This window comes from Equus quagga, chromosome 8 (genome assembly GCF_021613505.1).
Source record: "Equus quagga isolate Etosha38 chromosome 8, UCLA_HA_Equagga_1.0, whole genome shotgun sequence".
NCBI classification, from domain to species: Eukaryota; Metazoa; Chordata; class Mammalia; order Perissodactyla; family Equidae; genus Equus; species Equus quagga.
The window spans coordinates 66700190-66713782 of record NC_060274.1 but is presented as its reverse complement, the minus strand read 5'-3'; the positions used below and the strand labels follow the sequence as shown (position 1 = coordinate 66713782).

The 13593-nt window shown below is 40.4% G+C and overlaps 1 protein-coding gene across 9 annotated transcripts in view; it reads left to right on the top strand.

Moving 5' to 3' along the window:
• Positions 1 to 13593, top strand: part of ICA1 (islet cell autoantigen 1) — a 141329-nt gene that overhangs the window by 102040 nt on the left and 25696 nt on the right. For all 9 annotated transcript variants that reach the window (XM_046670319.1, XM_046670311.1, XM_046670317.1 and 6 more), the window contains 2 exons: positions 493 to 591; positions 12315 to 12412. In XM_046670319.1, the coding sequence (XP_046526275.1) occupies positions 493 to 591; positions 12315 to 12412 (197 nt within the window). The remainder of the gene's footprint in view (positions 1 to 492; positions 592 to 12314; positions 12413 to 13593) is intronic.

Sequence of the window (13593 nt, the reverse complement as noted above, 5' to 3'; positions counted from 1 at the left end):
CAGATTCCCTGTCTTCAAGAAACTTCAAATTTAGGAAGGAAGTCAGAGACAGTAAACTCTGGCTCTATTTTCCATACTTCAAGGACGGAACAGGGTGTGCGAAGGGAAATAAATTCTACATATTTCAATGAGGGTTTGAAGAGGGAGAAACTGAATCAGTTGAGAGATCACAAAAGTAGATTGTTAATGATTAGCCCGGGGTTCTGGAGGGTGGATCAGATGGGACAAGAACAAAGAGAATGGAGAGGAGAATGTTCCAGGTGGAGGAGCAGCATAAGCCCTGGGAGTCCGTGTTTAGGGGAACCAGGAGGCGTTTAGTTTGGCTGAGATACGGAGTATCAGTAGGGGGCATAATGGGAAACAAGGCTGCAGAGATAAGTTGGGATCATATTTTGGAGGACCTTGAAAGCCACAGACGGGCACACTTCTCTGGGGCCTGTGACTAAAATTGGGCATTCAGAACATTAATAGCTTCACTGTCTTTCTTTACAGACCACTCTGCTTCATTTTTGGGAGAAAACTTCTCACACTATGGCAGCCATCCATGAGAGCTTCAAAGGTTATCAGCCATATGAATTCACTATGTTAAAGGTATGAAAGCAAAAGAGGCCATTAGAAAATCTTAGGAAAAGTCCAGCTTTGTTTATATCACAAACAATGTCCATTGCAGCAAGCGTCATTATTCCAACAGACTCCAGATGTCAAGGAGAGAACTATGCCCCCAGTAGAGTGTTTTTTACTGCATCAGTATTCAATACAAGGATAAGCCACCGTAATCCAAAACACAGGTTGAACCTTAGGATACATGTTACTGGGAGATGAATTGTGGTGGACTCCGGCCTAATGACTGGTCCCGCTCCTTTAAAATCCTTGTTTGACATTGCTAAAGACAAGATTGTACAAGTCTAGTACACTCTGTTACTTTTTAATTATTAAATTCAAATATGCTTGTTTAAGAAGGTATTTTTCTTTCCTCCCTTACTTCTGACAAATATCATTTTATTCTGTGAGTACCATCCAATTACAATTGGATTTTTCCATAAGACTGTAACATTTTCTAATTGAAAAAGCAACATTAAACTCAGTGATTTCTCAACTCAAAAGAGATACATGCAAAATGCCTGATTCTCAGTATTTCCACTGAACGTGGAACCCTTCAGTCTGCCGCTTGCCAAGGGTGAGTGCATGTCGAAAGAAGGAAGTGCTTTGGGTTCCAAAAGGATTTTAAGAATGGTGAGAGAACACTGGGTGCTTTGTTGCCATATTCTTGTTGTTATGACTTTGAAAGGAAAAGGCCAGAAAAGAACTAAAGTTCACCTTGAAATTACCTTCCTTCCAATTTTTCAGTGTCTCATCACTTGCTTAACAAAACATTAAAAAGCCTCTTTTTTTTTTTTTGCCTTAAAACACCTCTTTAATTTTGAGGTGTTTATAATGTCACTGCATCTATAAAAGTACTAAAACAGAAACTCTTTAAGATCCTGACCTTTTAGGGGCCGGCCCCATGGCCAAGTGGTTGAGTTCTCCTACTCCGCTTCAGAGGCCCAGGGTTTCACTGGTTTGGATCCTGGGCACAGACATGGCACCGCTTATCAAGCCATGCTGAGGCGGTGTCCCGCATGCAACAACTAGAAGGACCTGAACTAGAATATACAACTACGTACTGGGGGGGCTTTGGGGAGAAGAAGAAGAAAAGAAAGAAAGAAAAAAAAAAGATTGGCAACAGATGTTAGCTCAAGTGCCAATCTTAAAACAAAAGATCCTGACCTTTTAAATGAAGGTCCCAAGAGAAACCCAAGACGGTCCATCACCTTGTGATACACCTGACCTGAGTCCGTGGAGTTTGTTCTTCATAGTCCCTCTGTCAGCTGGTCACTTGCTCATTCCTGGGTGCTTGCTGACATGCTGTACAGTAAATGGATTCAGAATGCTCTTTTCTGCCTTGTCAACCAGACTATAAACTTTTGAGGGGATGCCTTTTATTTCTTGTGTATCCTCCTTTGTCCAGCCAAATGCTTAGCACACTGTGAACCTGCAGCCTTCCTCCTCATGGCAGCTTTGTTAATGTGTCGGTAAGGACTGCATTCTTTCCTGTGATCCACTGCTGCTTTCAGCACCCGAGGAAGCAGCGATCCTGACCAAGGCAACCTGATTAAAATTGTTGCAATTCACAGTATTCACCTTTCTTACACAGGCCTGAGCAGAATCCCATGGATTATTCTTTGATAAGGCAGAAAGTTTTAGGTTTTAGGGCATGAATGTACATCAGATTTTTTTAATAATACATACAATTTCGAAGGTTGTCTTTTGAAAGACACTATATATAACACAAATCGGCCAGGTGGAAGATGAAATGATGCCTACCCCAAATCCAGTTTAAAAGAAGTTGAGGATTGAGTTAATTGCTTATAAAGTACAATATGAAATTGAGGTTGTGTCACAAACGTGGAGGCATCCTTATGTGGATCCCTGGCCTCCTGTGCTGAGGAAAATATGGCTCCTTAATTTTTGCCATGATATTTATCCTGCCAAGAGGATCAACCTGATTATGTTAGAGGATTTCTGGGCTGAAAATTTAGTGAAAGTTTGATGGCAATGGTTCAGGATATAATTAAAAATATTTTGGGCAGATGACTATCCATTGACTTTTACATCCCCAGAGCCTCCTTGAAATTATGGTTTAAGTAACAGTTTATGGTTTAATTATAATATAAACTCAGTAGGAGTAATACATCTGTTAAGGTGTAATATGATTATAGTAATATTAAGAATGTTATGTGTCCAGAAATCAACCAAATAAGCAATGCTTTATGACCTCTCTAGAATGCCATTCATCTAGGCTTTCAATGATGACATGTTGTGTTAGAATCTCAAGCTAGCAGCTAATTATGTTCTTTATATAGACTCAAACCTATGTAATAGAATCCTGTTATTACAGCTCATCATTGCATAGAGAGAGGCACGTTGTGTATTGTGTGCCACGAAAGATGAAAATGAACAGCATTAATACCTTATGTGTCACTGTCAAGCGTGAGGATTTTACCAGACTTACCAATCTCTGGCACTATTTTTTTTTTAAAATACATACCTTGTATTTAAAAGATTTTGATTTAATCAAGTCATCTTTCAACATATAGAATTTTCTTCTGAATGGCACTGTATATTATTGATAATGGATATTTTGAAATTTAGCTAAATAGTTTCACGATTTATTTGTTCTCTGGATTTACCTAAGCAAGTAGCCCCTGAAATGCCTTTTGGGACTCTGGCTGGAAAGAAAGCATTGTGCTTGGAGAGGTTTGCTGAGCTCTGTTAATGAAAAGCAACCCATTTGTTTTCTTTGCTGCAGGGTGTTTTCTGAGTGTGTTGGTAATTGTGCCATTGCAGCTGTATTTCCTGACTGTTAGTTTTATGCTTGATGAAGGATGATAATTAATGTATTAAACACTTGGTGCATCCTGTTTGGAGGCAAGAGTCTTTTGCTGCAGAATTACAGGGCTATAACTCATGCCCCAGAAGTTCAAGTTTTATTTCTAATGAAGCTTTCTCTAGAAAATACTTCTAGTTCTTTTCCAAAATAATTTTATTATACAAGTGAGTTGAGTCTCCACCTCTTACAACTTGAAAAATATCCAAGTGACTATTTTGACATTTTGTGAATATTTTGTGGTCGTGTTTTATGTAACAGCTATTGCTTTTTGACTCAGGCCCGATAGGATTCTATTGGTTCTACTTTCATTGACATGTTCCTTCATCATTTAATTTTATGATAACTAGATTTTTTTGCAGCATTTTAACTTTATGGAAAATTTAGCATTGAAATTTGATTATTACAAAATGTTTTAATCTAATAATTGTAACACAGCTCAAATTTAAAGTAGAGGGACTTTTAAGTGGTTTCCAGTAAAAGAAGTACTGTGCTAATCTTGTATTTTCAAACAATAAATATGTATTGATTCATTAAAATGCTACTAAATGTATGTACTTTGCATGAGTTATCGTTAATGTGTTAATTTTATACTGATTCCAAATCATCTGGGAATGTCTTTCACATGGTAGAAATTATCAGGTCATGGGGATAGGAATGGAATGTTACTAGCTGTATCTTGAAAGCACTGTCACTTTTTTAGAGAAAGTAATTTAGGGTAAGAGTTTAAAGCATTTTTTAAAAAAACTAAATGAAATGCTGTCAGTAGGAAAGCAGTACCCCATCTTAAATTACCAACCCTCAGATGTGGTCATGTTTGTTTCATCCTTCCAGGATGTCATTTACTTACACATTTCCCCACACATCCAGAGCAAGCATCAGGGGGAAAGAAAAGCCCTCAGGAGTCAAGTGGCTTTTCCATGGAAAATCTAAAATTCTACTTGTTCTATTTGTACTGATGGCCTTTTCTCCCCCTATCTGGTATGCTGGTATGTGGGTTGAGTGGGATGTCTTTATAGAGAATTGAGCATTGGGCCCTTCGATAGAGTAGACACACTCACTGGGAGCTGGTTGAGGGGAAGCATGTCCTTCTGCATTTGTATTTGTAAAGAGATCTGAGTGGCTATATTTAATGCAAATGGTAGGTAGCAAAGTGTATTCCTGTGACATGTCCCATTCTAGTGTTTTCAGAAGGAATGCCAGGTTTTTGACTCTAGATAAATGATAAAGCGGAGTATGTGAGAACACAGGCCCTGGAGCCAGCCAGACCCGGCTTTCAGTTCAGCTCTGCCACTTTCCAGCTGTGTTGGTGGCGGTGGTGATGGTGGTTGAGATGGCGGTGGTGTAGAGAGAGTGGCAGCTATGGTGATGGCAGCATGTGGCAGCAGTACTCCCCCGAGGTGGGGGTAATAGGGATGGACTTATCAAGAATTCTGGCATTGGTCCAGAAGACAGCCATTGGCAGTATCAGTGCAGAAGAGTTTGTTGAGGTTGTCAGGTTCCATGGCCCAGCTTAAGTTACTTTATTACTCACCATTTTCACCCTAGATTATAAGTTTAGCAGTGAGTGTCCCAGGCAGGGCTGTGAATGGCCGTGGGATAGGAGGTCTTGCAACTTTGCCCAGGGTGACCCAGCCCACTCCCTCCCTGACTCTCACAGGTGCTCTGGCAGCTGCATCCCCAAACGTGCCCTTGAGCCCTGCAGGCCCTGTCTAGGCTCCTGTGATTCCCACCAGGGCTAGGAGAGGGCTGGGCAGGCCTGAAGCCAGAAAGGCAGGAGGGCTTCCCACCCCCGCCTCAGGCCTAATTCTAAACATGCAGTTTGACTTCGCAACTGGCTCTTCATCTGTGCCCAGATTTTAACTCCAAGGAGACCTGAATTTGCTCTCTGAACATGGTGAAAAATAACCATTGGAACAGATGAGCCAGTGTTCCCTCCTTTCTCTCCCAGGGTCTAGGACTTAGCACAGTTATATGGGACATCATTCTGGAGACCAAAATGCTTTTAGCTTTCGCAATTCAAAAAACATCCTTTTCTAAATTTTGTTTTTCTCAAATTCGTATGCCTAACAGCCTTCTTCCACCCACCTCCACATTTCTCAGTTAATCACTCGAACATTTACCGACAAGCCACATGGCTCTGTAGTTACTTGCTTTGAAAATAAAGCCATAATAGTTTTTATGAAAATTGAGTAAATATCTCTGCAATGCTATTTTAGTTGCCAGTCCCAACATGGCAATTACTCGTGGCCGGCTTCCAGAATATCCTTGTAGACTTTCAAGTTTTCTCTCAGTGTCATTACTTTACACAGCATTTAGCACAATGATTTTTTTTTTCCCAGGCTGCTCCAGGCCAGATCCTTGCAAACAGCAGATTGGGATGCATCCAGGTCACTGGGAGAGGAGGGGGTAGGGGGACTGACCATGACCACCATTGAAATCTGAGGTGGATAAGCTGGAGTGTGGCTAAGCATCAGTTCATCCATCCCTTATGACGACTGGCGTTTGTTCTTCCAGGCAGCTGGTGGCTCAGGCCCTCCTCACAACAGTGAGGTTCTTCTCTATCTCCCACTTCTCATTCCCTAACCTTGAGGGGAAAGGAAAAAGTGTTATCATTGTGTGGGTAGTTACTTTATGCCAGGCACTCTGTGAAGGGTGGGGTGAAATAATGTCTAGGAGAGTTCATCCTGGTTTGCGTGACTCTAATGTGCCAAGATTGGGGATTATACCTAATAATGCTGCTGGGTTCAGCATTTACGTAAAGAAAGTGCATACATTTTAGGTAATCCTCAAAATAACCTTGGGAAGTTGAATATTCTTGTTCTTGTTCCCTTGTTTCAAATAAGGAAATTGAAGCTCAGCAAGGTCTAGTAATTTGCCACGTGCCCAGTATGCAGTAGATCTGAGAATGGGGATGCCCATGCTTTTTCCACCCTGCCATGTGGCACTTCTTCCAGGTGGCACTTCTGGCCGTGAGGCAGAAGGGCAGGAGAAAGCAGATGTGCCACCTTTAAAAAGTATAGCTGCAAACCTTCAATTAAAAGTGACAGTTTGATATGTTTGCTTGTAGGCAAAAAGCGTCATTTATATATGTCAGCCCCTCAGATACTTGGGAAACTATGATCCTTGTTTTCGAATTTGGAATTAAATCTTCTCAATCTCCTTGGCATTTTATATGAAGGAGGAGTTCAGTAAATGTTCTTGGCTTGGCTATTGAATACTATTTCTCAACTAGTTGTAGAATTTTAAAGACCTGCATTTAACTGTTGCTTCTACCTGGTAGTGGTTGAATGGCCTTCAGCAGGTTACTCCACCTCTCTGAGTCTCCATTTCCATGTCAGGACATCAGGAATACAAAGTTTATCTGGGTTTGGTGAGGTGTGTAAAACATGGAATGCAGCACCTCACACAAGATGAGTCCTTAAAACATCTTTTTCCGTGTAGATCTTTAAAAGTTGTTGATAAGAAAGCACGTTTTGATTGCTCGCTGTGAGCTTGGTACTATCAGAAGGATTATCTCAGTTAATCTTCACAAAGTCCCAAGAAAGGTGTACTTGTCATTAGCTTCATGGTCCTGATGGGTAAACAGAGGCCCCCAAGGGTTGAAGACCCTTTTCCTTGTCACAGCACTACTTGATCTATTTCCAAAGTCACTCTCTTCCAAGGACACTAAGATGCCTTCCCAGTACCAATTTTCCATTTAATTTTAAAGAATAAGATTACATATCTTGTTTATGATTGTGTTTTTCTCTAATTTTACTCTTTAACTTTTTTGTTCTAGAGTACAGTTCAAGACTGCCTTCTGGTCCTAGATTAGTAGTGTTCCTCATATAGTGTCTGTACAAATGTATACCTGCGTGGGCGGGGAGGACACACGTGCTGAATGGCCATGAATTGCGTGGCTCCTGCACATTATTATGGCCTCTGCTTTTTATTCCTCATGTGCTACCAATTATGTAAACACAAACATGCACACACCCAACTGAGTTCAGCATCTTTTAACCATGCCTCACTATTTTGAGCACTTTTGTTTCCTTTTATAGACAATTATTTGGCACCTTCATAGATGTACAGTGTAATTAATGGGAAGTAGCATAAGAAAATTAATTGTCACAGTTAAAGATTAGAGAAAATGTTACCCGCTTGTCAAAGTTAAACATTAAGTTTAGGTCGTTGTGTTGTGTTAGGGCTGGCTGCTGGCCTTCTGCCGTTGGAATTTGTTTTGCTGAGTAGTTTTGCTTTCATTCAGATGAATGTTGCTGCTGCTTTTATTTTCCTAATACAGGAAGTAGTAACTCCCATTATTATATTAAGCTGTTTCCTTTCTAAGACACTTTTGCAAGCTTGGTCTGCGCATTTCCTCTGTCACGCTGATCTTATATATTGTGTGTGTGCTTCCTGAAACCATTTAAGCATTGATGGAAACTATTAGCATGTCAGTGCAGCCTTAGCAGAGAGAGGTTACTTAGTCTAAAAACATTCTTTCCGCCACAGAGAACGTTTCAGTCTTATATGATGCTGTATTGCTGCTAATACCTCGTGATTTTCATGAACAATTTTAATGAAAGATCTCGTTGGTTTGGGGTTTAGAAACAGAATGCTTTGACGTTTCATTTCTGGAAATAGATTTGAATGTGGCTTCCATCAGCCGGGGATTCCTAATAGTTCCATCTGATGGCTGCCTTGTCTGGATAGCCAGTCAGGCCTCTTGGATCCGTTTTGCCTGAGCAGGTGTTCATGTCCACAGAAAATGCTATCACCTCTGACTTTTACAGATGCTACAGAGTTAAGCATTTTCAGCTGAATTGTGGACTTTAAAATAATCTAAAGAATTCACCTCCACCTCAGCCCTCAGCTGGACCTTCTCATCAAACCTTGGGGAGAGCAGTGGTCCACCATGGAGAACATCCTGTATCTGGCAGTCGCACCCAGGAACTAATTTTGAGGGAGGAAAGGGGACATGATTTGTCATCCATGGTGCTTCAAAGTTCCTCTAAGCCCCTTTATATCTTCAATGTGTACCATCTTTGTAAGAAACAGGTTCCATATGTGTTGTTGAAGTTCTTTTCCAAGCTATATAGAGGAGTATTTAGCTTAGTTTGATGTAAAACTCTTTCTTGCTTCAAGAGATGCCCCTTGAAAATGTTCTAAAACTGATTGTGGTGATGGTTGTGCAACTCTGTGACTATATTAAAAACCACTGAGTTGTATACTTTAAATGGGTGAATTCTATGGTATATGAATTATATCTCAGTAAAGCTGATATGTGTATGTGTTAAACACACACACACGATTCCCCTTGGTACAAAATTCTAATATTTAATAAGCCCATGTGCTCAGTATTAATTTTGCTAGTGGTTTTAGAAACCTTTTCATATTATTCCCCAGAGCCTTTGAATTTCCTAGCTAAAGAGCTCTAAATTTTGCAGTTTAACCTTACATATGTTAGTTTATCAACCAGCAAGTACATATTTAGCACCTTTCTTGAGCAGCAACAGCCAAATTGTTATAGGGACAATGGTAATAGTGGGAAGAGAGGAGAAACTGTCACAGGAATTATTAATAATAAATTAAAGTAGCAATTGGAACTGCAGCCATTCTGTTGGTGAAGCACAATAGTGACTTAACTGTGATTGTGGTGACAGGGAGCCAACAATTGAGTCCCTGCTAATGGCTCAACAGGGGAAGGGGTTGAAAAGAAGGAGGGAGTGGTTTACATTACAAAGGGATTGTCTGAGAGCTGCTCAAGTGTGGTTATGAGAGGAGGTCAGGCTGGAGACAGAAGGGATGATAACCATGGAGCTGTCAAGGGCATCTCAGGGGCTTAGGCAAGCGCTGTGACAGCCAGACACGGCCGGCTGAGAGCAGACATGTCCTGGCCCTGCCTAGTGCTGATTGATAAAAAGGGAATGCAATGAGAAGATAATTGAGCAAACCAGGAGGCCTGCAGTAGTGTCACAGATCAAAAAATGAGTCTTGGAACCTCTGCTGAAAATACTCCTGGCTTCACTTTGACCGGGGTTGGACCACTCTTTGAAGAATGAAACTGCTGGAAGGGGTGTGTGTACGTGTGTGTGTGAGTAAAATGCTATGATTGGCAAATCTATTGAAAAGAGTAAGTCCTTGACATCTGTTGAACTCCTCCCTATGGTTGCACATTTCCAATGTACACACACACGCACACACATGTGCCCAGCTTTTACCAGATGCTTTGGGGGGTGAGTGTGTGTATATATATATATATATATATATATATATATACACACACAGAGAAAGACAGAGAGAGGACATCTAGACCACAGTGCATGTTCTAATTGCCTCATTTGTTCCACTACTGTGCCTTATAGCATTTCCCCCTCCAGCTAAGGATCATGGATTCCATTTAGTTGTCATACATTAGAGAGACAGAAAGAGCAAAAGAATATGATGAAACTAATGGGACAAGATGTTAAATATTGGTGAATGTGGGTAAAGGAATGTTCTGTTCTCCCTGTGTGACCCTTGCTGACCTCTTTATCCAGATCTCATAAGACTTGTACTCTTGCCCACTTCACTACAGCCCCAGTGGCATTCTTTTTGTTCCACAAACAAGCCAAGCTATTCCCACCTTTAGCCCTTTGCACTCGGGGCCCCCTCTTCTCCCTGGGCTGCGCGTGGCTGGCTCCTTCTTGTCATTTAGCTCTCAGTTGAAATATCATTTCCAAGAGAGGATATTCCTTCTAACTGAAGTAATGACCCAATCGCTTTCTATCCCCCTCTTTTAATTCTTTGCCTAGACCCATCACTAGCTGGTAATTTCATCTGTCTTGTTCACCAATATATCCCCAGCACCCGAAACAGCACCTGGCACTTGGTAGGTGCTCAAAAACTAATTGTTGCCTGAGTGTAACAGAAATAGGGAGTCATTAAAAATTATGCAACGCCTTATAGATGTGGTTTATGCAAGAAAATGCTTCAGAACTCCAATCAGGGGACATATATTCAAAGAGAAAACCATGACCCTATGATTAGGATATTGGTAAATGAATATACATTTATATATTTTAATTCAATATTAAATGTTTAAAATACATAAAAAGTATTTTTTATATTCTTCACTCTAATCAACTATTTCGATCACGAAATACCTACACAAATTAAATTGGTTAAGAGGACATCTACTCTCTATAAAAATATGTCTATATATACAATGATTCCAGTTATATAACTAGGGTAGGTATGAAAAAAACAGAAAAGAAGTGTATGAAAATAATAACTCATTGTTTTAGGGAGATGGAATTAGGAGTAATTTTTCCTTTTTTTATTTACAAAACTTTCTACACGTGGTTCTATTATTTTTCTAATTTAAAAAATATTTTTAAGAGACAAGACTTAATAGAGGAGAGATATAGTCAAATATTTATAAAGCTGTAAATGCAGTTTGGAGACGGAAGGACTTTCTTGAATTTGGTGTGCTTAGTGAACGAAGCTTTACGGAAAATAGCGGTAACTGTGATCTGGGTTTTACAAAGACCGATGGGACTTTTGAGGATGCGCAGACAGATAGAGCTTTTCTCGTTCAAGAAGCAGAATGAACAAAGACAGGAAGGGAGCAACTGGCACGTCGGAGACTATGAGGAGACGGCCTAAGTGAATGGTTAGCGGGAATGATCTGGGAGAGTAAGATAGGATCATATTTTAGAAAATCTATAAAATCGGGCAGAGGGGGTTAGACTAGAAGTGGAAAGAAATAAGGAACTGTTATGGGTTCTTGAGAAAAAGGGTAACATGATAGCCTGGGTGTTTTAGGAAAATTATTCTGTGCGAGGAGTGAAACAGAGCTGGCAGTTCGGAGGGGTGACACCAGTGTCCATCTGGTGTCCATGGCAGACTTGAAAATCAATCGCAGCTCTGCTGGGACTTGGCCTCAGGACCATCCTCATCCAGCCTTCCAGTCAGCCGTCACTGATCAGTCAGAGTTGGTATATGAAGCTTAATTGCCTTCTTCTATCTGTGTGTCATACTAGAGATGTGAAAGATGGGAAGAAGGAAAAGAGGAGAAGAGACGTGACGGCCCAAAGGAGGGATTTTAATAGTTCTGAGAATATACGCAGGATAACTAACTTGAGATGTTTCTTCTATATTTGTAGGTTTGTATTTCAATTAGGGCCAGAAATAGAGATCTTTTTGTATAACTTGTTATTCAGTTGTTACAGAAATGTTTTGCTTTTTCAGGCTTTGTCACTGGTGTACAGTTTCTAGGCACTTGCGTTTTAAAAAGTCTTTTCTTAAATATTTAATAAATCTTGAGAACAGTAACTCCAAGAAATTATGTGCCATAAAAAGATTCTCACCCATTTTTAATCTACAAAGAGTGGGGTGCACCTGCTCTGTCCACTTGTGGGAGTTAACTTGTCAGAATATGTTAAGCCACTATTTTCGGTTAAAAAAAGTTTTGTTTTCTCTTTTAAAAAATATGCTGTTTTTAGGTTGCAAAATAGCAAACAAAATTAAAAATAAAATGAAATTGTCTCATCTTTGGTGGAGAAAAAGCTCCTGCTCTGTCAGTGTGTGGGCTGCAAGCAGAACAGAATGTTTATCTTAGCTGCATGTTAAAGATGGAAAATAAAGTTAGCAATAGCCAAAAGGCTTTCTTTTGAATAACTTATCACAAAAGGGAAAACATAAATCTAGTGGCAAAACAACTCTCCTTTCTAGTCTAGTATTTCTTGGATGAGTCTGAGAACGTATATAATTTCATTTTTGTCCACTTGATTGGTTCAGGGTAACCTCCCCCAACCTCTAATGCAACGTTTGGTTGCTGGGACCAGGGGCAGTTGTATTTTTTATTGAATGTCTTTCTTTATCTTTTCTTTTTTTTTCCTTCTTTTTCATGATCATGATCAAGAGTTTACAAGACCCTATCAAAAAACTGGTTGAGAAAGAAGAAAGGAAGAAGATCACCCAGCAGGAAAGCACAGAGCCCGTGGTGGAGGAGCCAAGTCAGTAAGTCGAGGCTACTTCTGTTGGCAAAATCTTTCTTCCTACCAGTGCGGGCAGCGCAGTCCTTACTGACCAAGTCTGTTGGGACCTGGGACACAGTGTAATTGCTTTACTTCCTCCCTTCTCAGAGTAGATGTATTAAAATTGAGGCCAAACTCCCCTCAAGCATATTCCTGCTAGGCCATGACTCACTCACCCCAATAAGGGACCCATTTCTGGGATCTTAGAAGAGGCACACTTGGGAGGAATTGACCGGGGCAAGGAAGGGCAAATGTCCCTAGTGCTCCCTGGCTCTCTGTCTTGTGGCCTCAGCTTCCTGTGTTCTCTCGGGTTTCTGGGCCCTATCTGGTCCTTTTGTCACCATCCTTTACAAGATCCTGTCCTCAACAGGAAATCCCCTCGCTTTTCTCTCAAGGAAGGAAATGACCTATGAAATCGCCTCATAACACATGTAGTACTAAGGTGTTGCACAAAAGTGTTGAGTTTCAACATTTTGTTTTCTACTGCTCAGACCTTCTGTTTTCTCCTCGGTGAAGCAGAGAGCAGCTATGAGTACAGGAAGTGACTGCCTGCATCTTCATCTCTTGCCTTTTTACAAAGAAGGCACCTCCAGTCATTTTAAATACTGAGAAGAACTTTGCAACATATCTGGTGAAGGTTTCCTAATCTCATACAGCAAGGAGGAGGTTTAAGTATGAATCTAGGTCTTTTTGTGTTGCGATGTCGTAGCCTGCAGGAACGGGTGCATCTTGAACTGGCTGACCTAGGAAAGCAAGATAGATGACTTGACCTCCATTTGCTGTTCCTTTTCCACACAAAAAATTTAGATGGTAATCTTATGGTAAAACAGGCTTATGTTTTTACTGTGTTTCTAAATAAAGTTTTCAAATATATATATATTTTTTGTCCCACAGAAATATTTGTGGCCAATGTTAGCCCTTTTTAATTTTAAAGGAAATAGTAGCAAGTTTATTTAATGCAGACTGAAGGCAAGTTTTCACTGTAGGAACGACCATAGAATGTGATCTGCATCTTGCACAGTTGACTATTTTAGGGGGAAGCGGTTTAACTTATTCCTGGTGAGAGTAATAATGCCAGATACCATTTAGTGAGCACCTACTATCTACTAAGCACAGTGCCAGGTGCTTTATTTATGTTATCTCAGCTCATTCTCATGGTAGCCC